Source organism: Sebastes fasciatus, chromosome 1 (assembly GCF_043250625.1).
Source record: "Sebastes fasciatus isolate fSebFas1 chromosome 1, fSebFas1.pri, whole genome shotgun sequence".
Classification (NCBI taxonomy): domain Eukaryota; kingdom Metazoa; phylum Chordata; class Actinopteri; order Perciformes; family Sebastidae; genus Sebastes; species Sebastes fasciatus.
Window position 1 is genome coordinate 26,245,983 of NC_133795.1, and position 17,147 is coordinate 26,263,129.

A 17,147-nucleotide genomic window follows, 5' to 3' on the forward strand; every position below is an offset into this window, starting at 1 on the left:
GCGCCACACCAGTGGACCCAATGTCACATTTTAACAGCAAAGCACTAATTGCTGAACTAAAAACATTTTTCCTTGAAAGTTTCTGTTAAAGATGTTGTCCACTCTAAATATATATTTAATGATTGTTTTTGGCGGTTTGTTTAACAAGTAAAAACGTACTTATTGATGCGTCTTCTTTGCTTCACTCACACTTTTTTTTTGCAGGATTGTTTTTATTTATTTATTTATTTTATGTGTATATTGCCATTTTTGTATATAACTGTATATATATATATATATATATATATATATATATTGCTATTTTATATATATATATATATATATATATATGTATATGTATGTATTGCTATTTTTGCTATTTTGCTTCACTCTTATTTATTTTATTTTGTTTTGCAGGATTTTTTTTTTTTTTTTTTTTATGTGTGTATTGCTATTTTTTATATAATTGTATATATTCATATATATATGTATATATACATTTATTGCTATTTTATATATATATATACAGTATATACAAAATCTCCATTACAAGTAAAACTCCTGCATCCATAATTTTACTTAAGTACAAGTACAGAAGTATTATCAGCTAAATGTACCTCAAAGTAAAAATAATGAAATAGGTATCATAATGGCCCCATGTCAGTAGTGGGTTATTATTACTGATAGCCTATGTTACTGTAAGCAACATTTTAATGTTGTAGCTAGTTAAACTGAAGCTAATTTGGATTTACTACTTTACATACTGTTTGGAAATGTAATATATAACAATATATCATATTTTATTAGATCATCATAAAACTCATCCAAAACTAGTATAGATGTCAAATAAATGTAGTGGTGTAAAAAGTATAATATTTCCCCCTGAAATGTAGTGGAGTAGAAGAATAAAGTAGCATATAATAAAAATCAAGTACAATACCTTCAAACTAAATAAAGACAGTACTTGAGTTACTTTCCACCACGCCAGTATACAAGTTTACAAAAAAATAAACAAACTCAACAACAGCAAAACAGTCGCTACTAACATCCTAAACCAATGATAAAGAAATATAAATAAAAAGAGAGAAAGGGGTACAAAGCATTATTCTTACATTACAAGAGCACCTACATAGTTATATACAGTATAATTTACACACTTCATCATTTATGCATGTCCACAGGTACATAAATCAAAAACAGAAAATACCCTATTTACTGTTAATTTTCTTTGAAAATAAAGGCTTATTTTTCAACCAAGCTAGGAAAATTGAGAGAAAATTGTGTCTTTATAGTTGGTGTAAAGTTGATGATACTAACAGTAATAAATGTCTTGTAAAATTGTGATGAATGGGTTAAAATAATTTTCTGAAGGACTGTGTATTTTTGCTGAAATTTATATTACAAATATTTCTCAAGGATTTTTAGAAAGACAGTCACATACTTTTTGTATTTAATTAAATGCTTTAGATAGCATAAAATAAGAGATTTTTTGACAAATAATGTAAATCTTTTGACCTGCATGAAGATGTGTTAGAATGTTAAATGTTTCTATACTGGAAATTTAAAATTTTGTTTTTTTGCAGCTCACATGAATGCAGATTGTTCAAGAAAAAGCTGAAGAAAATCTACAGTTATGAAAAGAATGTATTCTAATAATTAATGTTACAAGGTTAATTTATTTGTGATTTTACAACACAGGGTTGCACAATGAAATGCAAGCTGTAGCCCCATCACACTACATAAGCATAGAACATATAGGCTATATAAATATTTAAATTAAGATCAAACAAAATTAAATAAATAAAAACAATATATACAGTTATTTATATACAAATCCTTATATAATTATATACCTAGAGAGGCTTTGGTTCATAGTGGGAATGAGGGTAGTGCAAAAGGCAATACCAGCTCTACAAATTGCAAATATTACATCCAATATCAAGCATCTGATGTATCTGGTCCCGAGCAGCAAAATGAGCAACTTGGTTTTCATAGATAAACTAAATAATGATCATAATCTTTATGGTATTTATTTATAATAATCCTGAGTTTAAAGCAGCTTAAAACCATGAATCAGTAGTGCCTTAAGTATATTGTAAGACAAATTTAAACTGGGGAAAATCTACATCTATAATAGCCTACTGGTGTTATCACGATTCATTATAAGTATTAAATAATAATATATTATTAATCTCTCCAGTACTAAACGTCTGATACAGTAGGCTTTATCTGGTACTGAGCAAAAAAATTAGCAACTTGGTTTTCATTGATAAACTAAATAATAATCACAATCCTCATGATATTGAGGAACAATAATCAACATGGTTAATAATCACAAACCTCATGATATTTATTTATAATACATACAGTCTCTGGTTTAAAGCTATGAATCAGTGGGTATATTGTAAGAAAAAATGTACATCTATAATAGCTTACTGGTGTTATCATGATATTAAATCATATTAATATTATTATAAGTATTAGATAATAATACATATCATTAATTTATCCAGTATTAAACGTCTGATACAGTAGGCTATATCTGGTACTGAGCAGGAACAATAATCAACTTGGTTAATAATCACAAACCTCATGATATTTATTTATAATACATACAGTCTCTGGTTTAAAGCTATGAATCAGTGGGTATATTGCAAGACAAATGTACATCTATAATAGCCTACTGGTGTTATCATGATTCATAGAGTATTAAAAGGAAAACATTTCTGGAACGCCCTACCTACGGAAATAAAAATACAACCTGACCTGAAAATGTTTAATGAAAAGGTGAAACACTGGCTGAAACTAAAACATCCTGTGATCACTGATTATTGATTGGGAACATACAGTACATATGTAAATTGATTGTAATGTACAATGTTTTATTGAGAAAAATGTACATCTATAATAGCCTAGTGGTGTTATCATGAGTATTAAATCATATTAGTATTATTATAAGTATTAAATAATAATACATATCATTAATGTATCCAGTATTAAACGTCTGATACAGTAGGCTATATCTGGTACTGAGCAGGAACAATAATCAACTTGGTTAATAATCACAAACCTCATGATATTTATTTATAATACATACAGTCTCTGGTTTAAAGCTATGAATCAGTGGGTATATTGTAAGAAAAATGTACATCTATAATAGCCTACTGGTGTTATCATGATTCATAGAGTATTAAAAGGAAAACATTTCTGGAACGCCCTACCTACGGAAATAAAAATACAACCTGACCTGAAAATGTTTAATGAAAAGGTGAAACACTGGCTGAAACTAAAACATCCTGTGATCACTGATTATTGATTGGGAACATACAGTACATATGTAAACTGATTGTAATGTACGATGTTGTGTTATGTGATTTTATGTAAGATATGCTATTCTGTATTTATTTTATTTTATTTATTTTCTTTTTATTAAAAGCCTAACCAGGGACAAGGTCTGCAAATTAGCTATGGCTAGAAGTCCTATATACCTTGCATCGGTTGCCCTTTAATTAAGTGTAACAATGCCTATGTATTGTCCCTGTCAAATAAACTAATAAATAAATAAAAACAAATCATATTAGTATTATTATAAGTATAAGGTAATAATACATATCATTAATTTATCCAGTACTAAACGTCTGATACAGTAGGCTATATCTGGTACTGAGCAGGAACAATAATCAACTTGGTTAATAATCACAAACCTCATGATATTTATTTATAATACATACAGTCTTTAGTTTAAAGCTATGAATCAGTGGGTATATTGTAAGAAAAATGTACATCTATAATAGCCTAGTGGTGTTATCATGAGTATTAAATCATATTAGTATTATTATAAGTATTAGATAATAATACATATCATTAATGTATCCAGTATTAAACGTCTGATACAGTAGACTATCTTGCTCTGAGCAGCAGCAGAATGAGCAGCTATGTGATTCATTGATAAACCAATGAGAAGGTGGCTCCAAATAGCAACAGATGACGTCGCCGCGCCGCTACGTTGATTGGCGCAGGTGACGCGTCGACGTCATCTGTTGCAACGTCAAACCTCGTCCCCCTGTCTGCTGCTGCCATGCGCAGACAGGGTTGTTGTTGTTGAGCAGGTTGTTATGGCTGCTGGAGCAGAAGGCCTCGGACTCAACTGAGAGAGAGGTCTCCTCCTCTAACCTCTCCTCTCTCCACCACCCCATGGAGGGCACCGACATGGACGTGGACGCGGAGCTCATGCAGAAGTTCAGCTGCATGGGCACCACGGACAAGGACGTGCTGATCTCTGAGTTCCAGAGGCTGCTGGGCTTCCAGCTCAACCCGGCCGGCTGCGCCTTCTTCCTGGACATGACCAACTGGTGAGCGCGGGGCTGCGGAGCGGCCTGTTGTCATGACGCTAAACACCTAGCAGCGTTAATTAGCTCGAGAGCAGGAGGTTTAACTGTTTAACATGGACACACGGTGCTAAGTTAGTGTTCAGAGAGGATTCATCATCCCGTCGCTGGGAGATAGTAGCTATAGTTACCGTGAAGTCCTTACGGTTCAAGCGGAAGTGAAACGGTAAAGTTTGCCCCTAAAACTGTGAGTTAATAATAAGATGCAATACCTGGAAATACAGCAGCAAAGAGCAAGATGGATAACAAGCGAGCAGGCTGATTTAAGCTCTCTGGTTGTACATGATCTGCCATCATATTACATCATAGTGTCCAGAGACAGTTAGACTGTGCTGCTCTCTTTGGGAAGACACAACTCACGTTGATGACGTAACCTGTCGTGATGTATCAATGGATGACAACAACAAGTGGTCTCTGATCATTATTGATGTAGAGCTTTTTAGTTAAGTGGTTGGTGGCCCTAAAGGGAGGATCCACCCCCAAAAACAACATGTATTGTTTAAGTTTCATTTTGGAGTCTGGAAACACACGTCAGATAAAACCACAATATCACTATATTTCACCTGCTTGGCAGTAATGTTTGCTGTATTTCACCAGTTTCTTCATTGTTTACAGTTTTTTCTTTAGATGCTGTGCTTTAAAAGAGACTGATACATTTTAACTGATCTATATAATCTAATTAATCTATGTGAATCCTATTTTAGGATGGATTTTTTCTTTTAATTGTCAGTATCAGATTGGTGGACTGTCACATTTTTAAAGGGAGGATCACCCCCCCAAAAAAACTCAACATGTATTGTTTAACTTTCATTTTGGAGTCTGGAAAGATGACATCATCATGTGATGTTGTTGTTGTCTGAAACTATAGTTTGCTAGTTACAGTACAGTGTTTGAATCCAGAGCTTTATAGCAATACATTAGAAATGTCCCAATAATGTTTTTAAGGTCCCATATTGTAAAAAAGTGTGATTTTTATGTCTTTTCTATTATAAAGCAGGTTTAAAGGGACTGTTTGTAAGAATCAGAAATACTTGTTAACAGCGACACCTGTGGCCGTAAAGTCAGCGTCGGGCTCGCGCTTGTGCTCGCTCTAAATAGACATGAACGAGCATCGCTCAAAACAATGAGGCGACACACGTCAGCTAAAACCATAATATCACTCTATATTTCAGCTGCTTGGCAGTAATGTTAGCAGACCAGACGAAGGTCTCTCCATGAATCACTGCTGATCCTAGTGTTGGCTTTTCCTGCTTCAGCCTCCCGACCGTAGTGGGAGGAAGACACTGGCACCCGGTCAGAGACCATAACGTTTCTCGCTGCGGAGCCCCTTCTGCAGGGTGTAGTGTGCGCGCATGGACGTGAGGTTGCATTTATAATTCAGTGTTTTTGCGTGACCCATATTAGGGACTAAAGGTGTCAGTATGTTTAAACCAAAGTGGTTGTCGGCTGGTCTAACAGCGTTTGAAACCCATTCCTCCCACATCTTTCAAATGTTGGAATTGTCCGACAATTTTTGTAACTTTCCAAAACCGCCAATCAAGTATGCCCACTTTACACAGCAATTAGCAGGGTTTGCACCTCTCTCAAATTATTTTTAAATTTTTCATACAAATTTTTCCACCGTGTTTGTGTATTCAATGCCTTTGAGGAGAGACTGACCCAACAGTCTCCATTTGAACAATTCTTGCATCTCTCTTGTGTCTTGTTGCTCTCAATGATGGCAGCCCCCCCAGACTTAAACACTTTTGCTTTCAGACGTGGACTGACATATTGGATGATGACCGAGGTCGTTTCGAGCTCACAGCCATTTTAATAGTCAGGATATTTTGGCCACAGACGCATTGGTTTTTTCAGACCCTTTTTAAATGTGTCCATTGTGAGTCCATCAGCTTTATGGAAGTATGATAATTAATTGCCAGAGTACCCCTTTAAATATGTGGCGTTGGCTGTAAAACAGTGTTTCTGCTCTTTTTCCCTCAAGGAAATGTTCCATTTCATAAAAGTGCATTCAAAATGCCCATAACAATTTCCCAGAGCCCAAGTTGAATATTTGAATTGCTTGTTTTGTTCAACCAACAGTCCAAAGCTCAACAATATTCTGTTTAATATCATAGAAGTCCAACAAAACCAGTGAATTGTCAATTTTAGAAACTGGAATCAGTGAAAGTTTAGAAAGGTGCTCTATACGATATCCAGAGCATTAATATAGCTGCAAACAACTATTTGCTATGTAAAGATATAGTGGAGTAATGTGCTTTTAGTGCATGTTCGTGCATGTGAGCGTGCCCCACTGGCTAGGTCAGGGCCGTCGTTCTGCACTGCTCTCAAACGGCGGTTACAGCTGATAACGCCGTCCCGACCGACGACGCCATCGAAGCAATAGAAATGCTCCCAATCTCTCATTTAGCACCTAAGTAATTAATAAATTGTCAGTATTGTTCGAGATTAATATCCTCTTGGCCAATCGCTTCAGCTTTAGTATAAAGCGCTTCACATACAAATAGAAAAAATGTGTCTATAAAAGAGAGGAGAAATATTCAGTGTCCCAGGGAGTTTCTCCATTGTTTACAGTTTTGTCTTTAGATGCTGTGCTTTAAAAGAGACTGATACATTTTAAGTGATCTATATAATCTAATTAATCTATGTGAATCCTATTTTAGGATGGATTTTTTCTTTTAATTGTCAGTATCAGATTGGTGTACTGTCACATTTGATGAAATAGTTTGTGAGGCAGCAGATTAGAAAGACTGTGCTGGACCCCTTGACTCAGCAACTATTATTGTGTATTGAGAAAAAAGTATTCTAAAGACAGGGCAATCTGCACAAAAAACAAATACCCTGATTGTCGGTTTTCTTGATATTAGCTTATATTCCAACAGTAAAATCTGTTGGTCAGGGTGTAACATGTGTAATGTCAACTCCTGTTAACACCACACTCTTCCTTTTGTGCTGGAACAGGAACCTGCAAGCTGCTATTGGTGCATATTATGACTTTGAAAGTCCCAACGTCAACACGCCATCCATGTCCTTTGTTGAAGATGTGACAATTGGGGAGGGAGAGTCTGTTCCTCCAGATACACCGTTCACAAAGACCTGGAGAATACAAAACACAGGTGAGGAGCACGTCACCACATTCACGTGTTAAGCTTACGCAGTATAAGTAGCATTTCTAAATCTGTATGCAATAAGTGCGAGAGCAAGTTTAAGTAACCATGTCATGGTTTTGTTCTTGAACTGTGTTTTGACTGCATCTTTGTGTACTGTAGGTGCAGAGTCGTGGCCACCTGGGGTTTGTCTCAAATACATTGGTGGGGATCAGTTTGGGCATGTAAACACAGTTATGGTAAAGTCACTAGAACCCCAGGAAATATCAGATGTGAGCGTGCAGATGCGAAGTCCCACAGCTCCAGGCATGTACCAGGGCCAGTGGAGGATGTGTACAGCCAACGGATTATTCTATGGAGGTAGGAAATCATTAAAGATTTGATTTGTTTCTAATGAGGGAATTTATTAGAGCTGCAACTAACATTTATATTCATTATTCTATTAATGTCGGCTTCTGTTGGTTACAATTCCATCAAAATGTCTTTCTTTCTTTGTTCGATGTTTTTAAATCGCTTGTTTTGTCTGACCAACCAAACTAAAAACATCCAATTCACAATGATGCACTGTAACAAAGTGGAAATCATCAATCTGGTAGGTCGACTCAGCCATATAGTCAGCTCATGATGTTTGTGAATGCTTATTTTCTCCACAGATGTAATCTGGGTGATTCTTAGCGTAGAAGTTGGAGGTCTACTCGGCGTGACACAGCAGCTGTCCTCCTTCGAGACAGAATTCAATACCCAACCCCAGCGCAACGTGCAGGGGGACTTCAACCCCTTCGCCTCGCCACAGAAGAACAAACACGACGCCACTGACAACAGCTTCAGAGATCCTGGCGGAGCGTGGGAACGCACGCAAGAGCCAATCCAGCAAGATCAAAATGGACTGTCTCATAATGCTGTAAATAGGGCGTCAAATGGTCTCCAAACCAATCTTTCTGTGGTGACTTATGGTCAGGTATGTATGAATCAAATTTAGGGTTTCACACTTCACTAAACTATCACTTTAAACCTAAATGACTACATTCACTACATTGATAAGGGGAGCTCATATAAGTAGCCTTTCTGATTTATTGTGTGTGTGTGCCTGTGCAAAATACAGTTTTCATGTGACAGTGGGACATGCCTCCATCTACAGTATTTAGTTTGAGAACGACGGTGTGGTATATTAGAATTTCATCTAGCGGTGAGGTTGCAGATTGCAACCAACTGAAACTTCTCCCGTGCCAAGCGTGTAGGAGAACGACGGTGGTCGACGTGAAAACTCGAATGGCCCTCTCTAGAGCCAGTGTTTGGTTGGTCCGTTCTGGGCTATTGTAGAAACATGGTGGCCGGCTCCTTATGTAGATATAAACGGCTCATTAGAATGAGCCTTGGAAGGAGGTTATGTAGTCACCTGCGTTGGTTTGTTGGTTTGTCTGTTAGTAGGATTACTCCAAAAGTCCGCAATGGATTTGAATGAAATGTTTTGGAGGGGTGGAACAATCCATTCGATTTTGGTGGCGATCCGGACCGTGATCCGGATTCAGCGCTCTTCGAGTGCCATTCTAGTTAATATTTTATTCCATTTCTGCCAATAGATCCCCCTAATTATTACACACTGCTACTTCAAGTGCTTCTGTAAGATGGATTGATTTGCTAGATAGTGGTCCTCCAGCTCACAGAGTTTTAAGTTTGTTTTACACTGTACACACATCATAATGCATATCGCAATAGCTTACACATTCTTAAAGCTCATGGAGAGTTGAAAATGTAAAGGTTTCATCCTCTGGGGAGCATCAGTGTGTTCAGTAAATGTTATGGCAGTCTGCCCATTCGATTTTTATATCTGTGGTGGATAACCAGACATTTTGGCCCAAGGGTGGTAAGGCGACAATGAATATCCACTCAGCAAAATTTTTAAAAAGAAACCTGCCAGTTAGTTTTCGACATACTGCACTTTGTCATGGACCAAACTGTTGGTCAAGAAATGTTCAAGAGGGACATTCATATCTGTACCAGTTTTCAAGGCGGCTTGGTCAGCACCTGTTGAGTTATAGTATCAGGTTCTGGACAGCTGGGGGAGTATCAGACACCCCATTTACACCTGGCTTTAAAATGTGTTTTTGGTGATTAGATTGCAATCGGATATTGATTAACCAAATGACAGTACAGGTGTAAATGCACCCAAAACGCATTGAGGACGGATTGTGATCCGATCGGCAAAACCACCTCCGGAGGTGGTCAGGGACGCATTGTAACCACATTGAACAGTGTAAATGCAATTGCATTTTCAATCCATATACAATCCATATACAACAAATACATGGGCGGAAATACGTAATTCTAGGGCTGTCCTGAGTGCCTTTTTTTGGGCTACAGATCTGTGGTAGTAATAAACATCGAAGGGGGTTTGGGGTGGGGGGGTTCAACCGGCAGCGCGCTCCCAGTGCTCCTCCGGTCTCTGGACCACTGTGCAGCGAGATAACCGTGGCTGCCCCCACTCTGTCTGCGCTCTGTGTCTCCTCAACTCTCTGTGTGTGCGAGTGTAGTTGTTAGATTTGCCGCGGTGGTCTGTGTTACACGGTGGTCGTGCATACACGGATTATATTACATACCCACCGCCCCCCCACTGTTGTTTTGTGTTTTCTACAGAGATAAAACCCATTTAGTTAATTTTCGTGTATCAGCGCCGTGTTATCGATACATAGTCGGACGAATGACTCTACAAACTGACAGTGAATGCTCCGTACCGAGTTTCAGCTCAGAGTAGCAGGTGTCATATTTCACACACACAGGATGAGAGACAGTTGACAGGCAAGACGATGGCGGAGGATTTAGTGTCAAAGTGAAAAGCAAAACCGCTTATTTGGCAATATTTCAGATTTAAACCCAATGCTATAAGGGAACCGTAACGTTAATGAGGTAATCGCCGTGAGGAGGATGGAGAGGTCACAGCTGGTGCGCGCTGTGGAGCAGCGCCGGGTGGAAACCTGCGGCCCCGCAACGAAAGCTCAACCAGAGACGCTAGACACACAGCCACCTGTCGTTAAAGGTCAAAGGAAGCGCTCTAAGCATATTGACCGTCATCTTTTCTTGTAAAATGTCCGGTGTAATCGGTAACACCGGTGTTGTCACAAGTTTATTAACCGGTGGGAAAATTTCCTCACCGTCACATCCCTAGTCGTACCTCAAAAGTTACGTTTGCGTGCCCTCTCCCCCTAAACAGCTGCGTTAGAGGCTGATGTGTCAGCGCATTACGCACCGCCTCTCTCTCTCTGTGCTGTAATGCAGCCTTCCTCTCAGCCCTTTCAGACAGAGTGATCAGATCTCAATCAGATCTCAATGTGGACACTGGAGACACATATTAATACTAGGTGTAAATGTAATCAGGTTAAATCACATCTAGCTACAAACTGTACACAAGACGCATTTTAATGCCAGGTGTCAAGGGGGTCAGATTTTATGTTGCGATAATACAACGTTGTTGTTATAAGGCGTAACTGAAGGAAGAACTGTTATGACAGAATCAATGTCAGACTGTAGAGTATAACACATTTTCACACTGTTGAACTTTATTGAGAAAATAAATGTGATAATCTTGCTTGGTTATTTATTGTTTATTCATGCTAGAGGCGTGGCTCTTGGTACATTAATCCAGAGTTAAATATCTTGACAGCTATTTGATGGATTGCCATGATATTTGGTTCCTGACTTTTCATCAAGAGAAGACCCACATTTCCACAACTTAGTTTTAGATGGTCTACCTCAAAAAACTAATGATCAAAAGCTCCAGCTGCACATTGAGATTAATATATAGCCTTTATGTTAATACAGCCTTTCTTTTGGCTCTACCCTCAGGTCAAATTTGACATGTTTTGCCCCAAAGTTATGATTTCTGTCAATCCAACAGTTACGTTTTTTTGTTGTATAACGATCATTACAGCCTAATGAGGCGGCAAGTTACCTAGCTTTCAGTTTTGTTAAAATGTATATCAAAGATGGTATTAATGTCAAAGATGTACTGTGGATAAGGGTATGATGATGAAGTATGTGGCCACCCTCATGTGAGTATTGCTACTATTCATTTGTGAATACACTGTGACATGCATCAGAAACAAATCGCGCCATAGCTTCTTTAAACTAAGTTTATAGTTTCTGTTGAGCAAAAGTCCATCATCACTGCATCTACCTGTGTAGTGTATCAACTCAACTGAATCACCTGAATCTCTCAGGTGGGGCCACATTATTGTATGCAGTAGTATGCTCATACCTGTCATAGCTGAGCTAATAGCATCTCCTGGGTGGCTGAACTGGACTGTCGAGAACCACTTTGCCATCCCAGTTGGGACATTGATTGAAAAGGACATTGACTGAGCTGCTTTACATGTAATGCAGGTTTTGTTACTGCCCTGAAACTGATGATAACAGCAGACAGCGGTGCGGCTCCTACAGAAATACCACACTGAAGTTTTTCACTTGTATCCCCTGGGCTGTAAGGAGTGTGTGTGTTAGCTTGATTTGGTTTCAAATTACTTAAAGGGACTGCTCGTTCCTGTCTGTGTAGAGCGAGCAAACGCGAGCCCGACGCTGACATTCGTTGACTTAGCGGCCACAGGTGTCGCTGTTAACAAGCATTTCTGAAAGTTACAAACAGTCCCTTTTAAAGAGTAACTAAACCCCAAAGGTTTGGCTAAAGTGCCTCTATCCTGGAAATTCAAAAAATGCCTCTAGAATAAGAAAAAAGTCTCAACATGGGCGGAGCTGGGGGCTGATACACCCAGTAGCTTCTATCCTCAGCTCATTTTCCGAAACCAGTGTAGCAAATCTTTTCTCTCTTTACTCCGGACTTGAAATTAAGCCATCAGTACATTACAAAATCTGGTGAATCTATCTGGCGGTAGCGGTGCTTTCCTACACTGTGACAAGAGTGCGTGGTTGATGCATTAAGTTGTTGAAGTTTACTCATTTAGTGGCTGGCTAGTTAGCTAGCTAGCTTGCTAATTCCACCATGCTTTCATGCTACAGTTACAGAACATAACAAGCACAACATGAACTTTGGGGCTTGGTCTACATTACTTTGACATTTAGCCAGACTTTACTGTTTTAAAATTACCGTTCATTATAGCCGTTACCCTTTCGATTAGCTTATGCTAATCGCTAGCATGCTGACCATTGTTATGGTTGTGGATAGGTAAGTGCTGTAAAGGGTCTGTTATGGTGACAAAATACAGTTTAAACTCTTATTTGTGAATTTGAGTTTACATGCAAGGGTGGGATATGCGTATGCTAGTAATTAGCATAAGCGATACTAATGCACAGGCTAATTGAAAGGGTAACGGCTACTCTTCACAAAGGCCCTGTTCACACCTGGTATTAACATGCGTCCTCAGTGAGCGGATCGCATTGAGGTCAGATCTTTCAGACCACATTCAGAGGTGGTCTGGGCCACATATGGCCACATTCTGTTAGCAGTGTGTCCGCAAATGTGCGGGGGGGTTGGTTGGTGATGAAAGCTGCCTCCATACACGTCACCTGCCTCCAGATCAGCCAACAGCAGAATTCAATAGCAATAGCCGGGTTTCAACCAGCAGAGGGCAGTCACTATGCACATTACCATATATATAATTCAAATACTTTGCAGTAAAATATCAAGATTTGGACCTGGATCCATCAACAGCACTACGTAATACCAATATATATATTGTTTTTTAGCTGAAAAAAGTGGATTAGTTACTCTTTGAACTATTAACATCTTTACATGTATTCACATTATTCTGTATAAACTACTCTAATATGCTTTCTCTCATTTTTTTCTCCCCAGGGTATTCACGGACCCTATCCATTTGGACAGAGCTAGAATGACAAAGACCCCCCCCACCACTGGATGATGAGCTTAACACCCTGGGAGTCCTTTAATGCAGAGGAGTCGGAGGGGGGGGAGGAACAGTTGTTTTATATTGACTCATGACAACCTTCTCCCCAACCCCACGTGGCCCTTTCCACAGAAACACAAACTACAGTGAGGTGATGGATTACATCCGCTACAGCGAAACACCTGACATCAGCACCCGGATTCGCATGTGTGAATGCTTCATTTGAGAGTGCTATAAAACCTTAAAAATAGATACACACGACTATTTTTATTTCCACTGTAAAACACGCCTAATTAAAGGGAAAATCAACCCTAAACAACCTCTAAACAATTTGGTATTCCCCATGGACAATTGAATAGTTTGTCTCTTTGGGGTTCCTACACAGGTCTGGAAATGTTTGGAAAACCACAGAGAATAGTACAGAATTAATGGTGATCAATGATCATTTTGAGGCCTTGTCTTTAATTTTCAAAGATTTAGGTGGGAAAAAGTGTACGGATTATTTCCAGTTTTCCTCTAAATGAAAGCCTTACACCAGTTTCACACTTAAACCTATGAATAATGTGGGATGTTAAACAACTAATATGACAACAAGTATGACTAGTTGTACCAGAGTATTGGTCACCGGAGCATTGTCATTCATGAAAGATCATCCCTAAACCACAGAATTATGCCGCGTTGATGTTATATGGGATGGATGGTAGAGAAAGATCTTGTTGGCGTTCACATGATCAGACAACTAAAAATATTTGGATTACAGATTTGGCAGAAATCACATTGAACGTCTGACATGAGGCGTCCGTATTTGTTTGGTTTTCGTTCTATATTATTAAGCGCTAAATCAGATATGTGAGAGCTTTCAGAGAAGTTGCCGTTACAACTCGGATGTTGCGCTGAATTTACAAATTGGGAAATACAATAACTCCATATTGACTCTGGAATTCTGCTTGTACAATGTCAGGGGTAGCATTACGTGCACCAATCTGGTATTATTTTCTTTATTCAGTGGCATGAAAGCTTCAAACAGCTTGTGATCTATACAAAAAAAAGTGTGCTTAAAAATACTTTGAGAACATGTGATGTACCGTCATGTTCCAAGTATTTTTCTAATGGAGAATAGTTGGATTTATGGCAGAGAAGACTAGAAATTACCACCAAAATCTGTTTTTGTATTACATTTATTGCACAAAAGTTACTGTTGTAAACAGCGTTCACCCTTCAGGATAAAACTGAAGCCTTAGTTTTTGACTCCTTGAACCCAGGTTGCTGAGCCCGGTCAGATATGGAAAAACATATCCTTTTTTTTTTTTGACTCACACAAAGACAAATAACAAAACAAACAAAACAATTGTCATTTGCCTTATTAGACCGTTTTTGACAAAAAAAAATGACGCAGCATTTGAAATTAAGTCACACAATAACATTACTCTCAAGAGCCCACCATCTGTGTGGTTAAAGTAAAAAACAAGTCCATGTTTATCATGTCTGAAAGATGTATTAGTTTTGCAGACATTAATCTGACACATTGAATACCACATATTTACATTCAAAGATATTCAAAGATAGGAGCAAATATCCTCCACATACAATTTTGCAAATAAAATAAGGACCATGCCTGTGTAGGAACCCTGTGTCTCCCAAAGATAAAATCCAGAGAACCATGACACTAATCTGTTCTGTCTGCAGGTTTCTCAGTTCAGACTGCATGAGAGGCGTGCGTGTGTCTGTTTTTTTTAGGGTGGGTTTTCGCTTTAAATAGATGCTGAAGCGCAAAAGGATGCGAGTGAGTTTGAGCAAGTGAGGTGTGAGGAAGGGTTTAAAAAAGCCATCTAAATCTATTTTGCCTGGTGAGTGACTGTAGTTTCTGAGTCCATGTGTCTACGGTATGTGTACTAGATATATATGTACGTGTGTGTGGGTGGGTGTGTGCGCCTGTTAAGTGTGCATGTATGTTATAGTTTCTCTTTGGATTTAACTGACATAAAAAAAATGGTGTATACTACTTGGGCAAAGGATGACGTGTCTATTCACACACACATCGGTATGGAGAGAGCTTTACTGGGCGTGTACCTCTGACGTATTGTTGAGTGATTCTGCACCGTTTGGATGAACTGACTCACTAATTGCCCTGTTGTTATTATTTATTCGCTGTCCTATTTGTACACTGCAGATGCAAAAAGTCCCATTTACAGCCAGCAGGTGGTGCTAAAAAAATCAGACGACCAACTTCAACTTGACATCATGCTGAGTACATTGTAAAGAAACAGTGTAGTTTTGAGACTATTTGAATATGAAAATTGATGGTTTGCATCAGCTTTATTAGCACTGATGTTCTGTTACTGCTATTTGCACAATGCTGTCCACCACTTCTGAGGAGGAAAAGTGATTTTGTTTTTGTGGATTCATACCAGCATTTTCCAGAAAGTTTTATTGGTTTGTGTTGCTCATCTGCTCTCCCTTAAAGACCTCACAGCTTTACGGTTTGTTTCCATAGTGTTAACCACAAAGTTTTAAACATTAGTTTCATCACCGCACCGATATCTGATCATAAAAAGGACTGATTTGTGTTTATATTGATCACACATTTAGGTTTACCTGGAAATGAGTTCCACACTCTGTCTGCTATCTCACCTGATTTTTTTTTTTTTTTACTTGATATTTGCTACGTTCATAATGTCAGACGGTTTATTTCATTCTGTATTTTGGGCTTAAAAATAAAATGGGAAAAGTTGTCGATGGAACTCAATGACAGTGTTACATGTTTTTCTAGGAGGATATTTGAATTTATCAAACTTTCTCCCAGTTGTAGTTATGACCATCTAAATGTTACTCATGATGTTTCATGTTCATTGCGATCACGGTTACCCCGTTTGTCAATTTCACCAGCATTCTGTGTTGCGTCGCTGCTGTTATTTGTTCATGAGAGTCAGCTGAGAGTCCTCCCAAACAGTATACACTGTTCTGCGTTGCCTCTTTTAGTCACGTCAGTCTTTTTTTTTTCTCTTTCTTTTTGTGTGTGTGCTTCCTTCTCGTGAGCTTGCTTGTGTGTGTTTTGGTGTGCGAGAGAGAGGGAGAGACAGGTGGTGAGAAATCTGAATATTGCTGGATTCATTCTCTAGTTTTAGTTTGTGACTATGTACGGATTTGAGTTGGGTGGCATGGTGAGTGGATGAGATGAAAGTTTACATAGTCCTAAAATAGCACATTTATCTGAAGAGAAACTGTCAAAATAAAGCTTTTTTTTTTTCTCCTGTATCTATAATTAAGCATTTGTATGATTAAATTAACACTGAAACAATGAAACAATGAGTAAGTTGTCTGTTTTGTTTTGCATTTTCCTTTATTTTACTCACTTTAAACTTTAAATAACACCAGGATCAGCAAATATCTAATTAAACCAGCAGTGCCAACAGTTTCACATCTGCCATTTCAGTCCATCCTGAGCCACCTAGTAGTGACATGTCTTGACATGCCCAGCTGACATTGGGCGAAAGCGGAGTACACCCTGAACAGGTCGCCAGACTATCAAAGGGCTGACACATAGAGACAGACAACCATTCACACTCACATTGACACCTAGGGGCAATTTTGAGTCAACTATTAACCTAACCTGCATGTCTTTGGACTGTGGGAGGAACCCGGAGAAAACCCACGCTAACACGAGGAGAACATGAAAACTCCACACAGAAGGGCCCCAAGCCGGGTTGACTTTCTTGCTGTTTGGTGGCTGTGCTAACCACCGCACCACAGTGAAGCCCTAAACAGTAATATATACAGCAAATTATGAATAAATATTGTATGTTTGAAAAGGAGTAGGCATA

The 17,147-nt window shown here is 38.5% G+C and overlaps 1 protein-coding gene across 1 annotated transcript; it reads left to right on the forward strand.

Moving 5' to 3' along the window:
• Window positions 1–4,002: 4,002 nt before the first annotated feature.
• Window positions 4,003–16,574, forward strand: ilrun (inflammation and lipid regulator with UBA-like and NBR1-like domains). The gene is made up of 5 exons (XM_074640094.1): window positions 4,003–4,331; window positions 7,326–7,480; window positions 7,634–7,831; window positions 8,125–8,429; window positions 13,275–16,574. The coding sequence occupies exons 1-5, from the start codon at window positions 4,174–4,176 to the stop codon at window positions 13,308–13,310; spliced, it is 852 nt and encodes a 283-aa protein (XP_074496195.1). The 5' UTR covers window positions 4,003–4,173; the 3' UTR covers window positions 13,311–16,574.
• The last annotated feature ends 573 nt before the right edge of the window (window positions 16,575–17,147 follow it).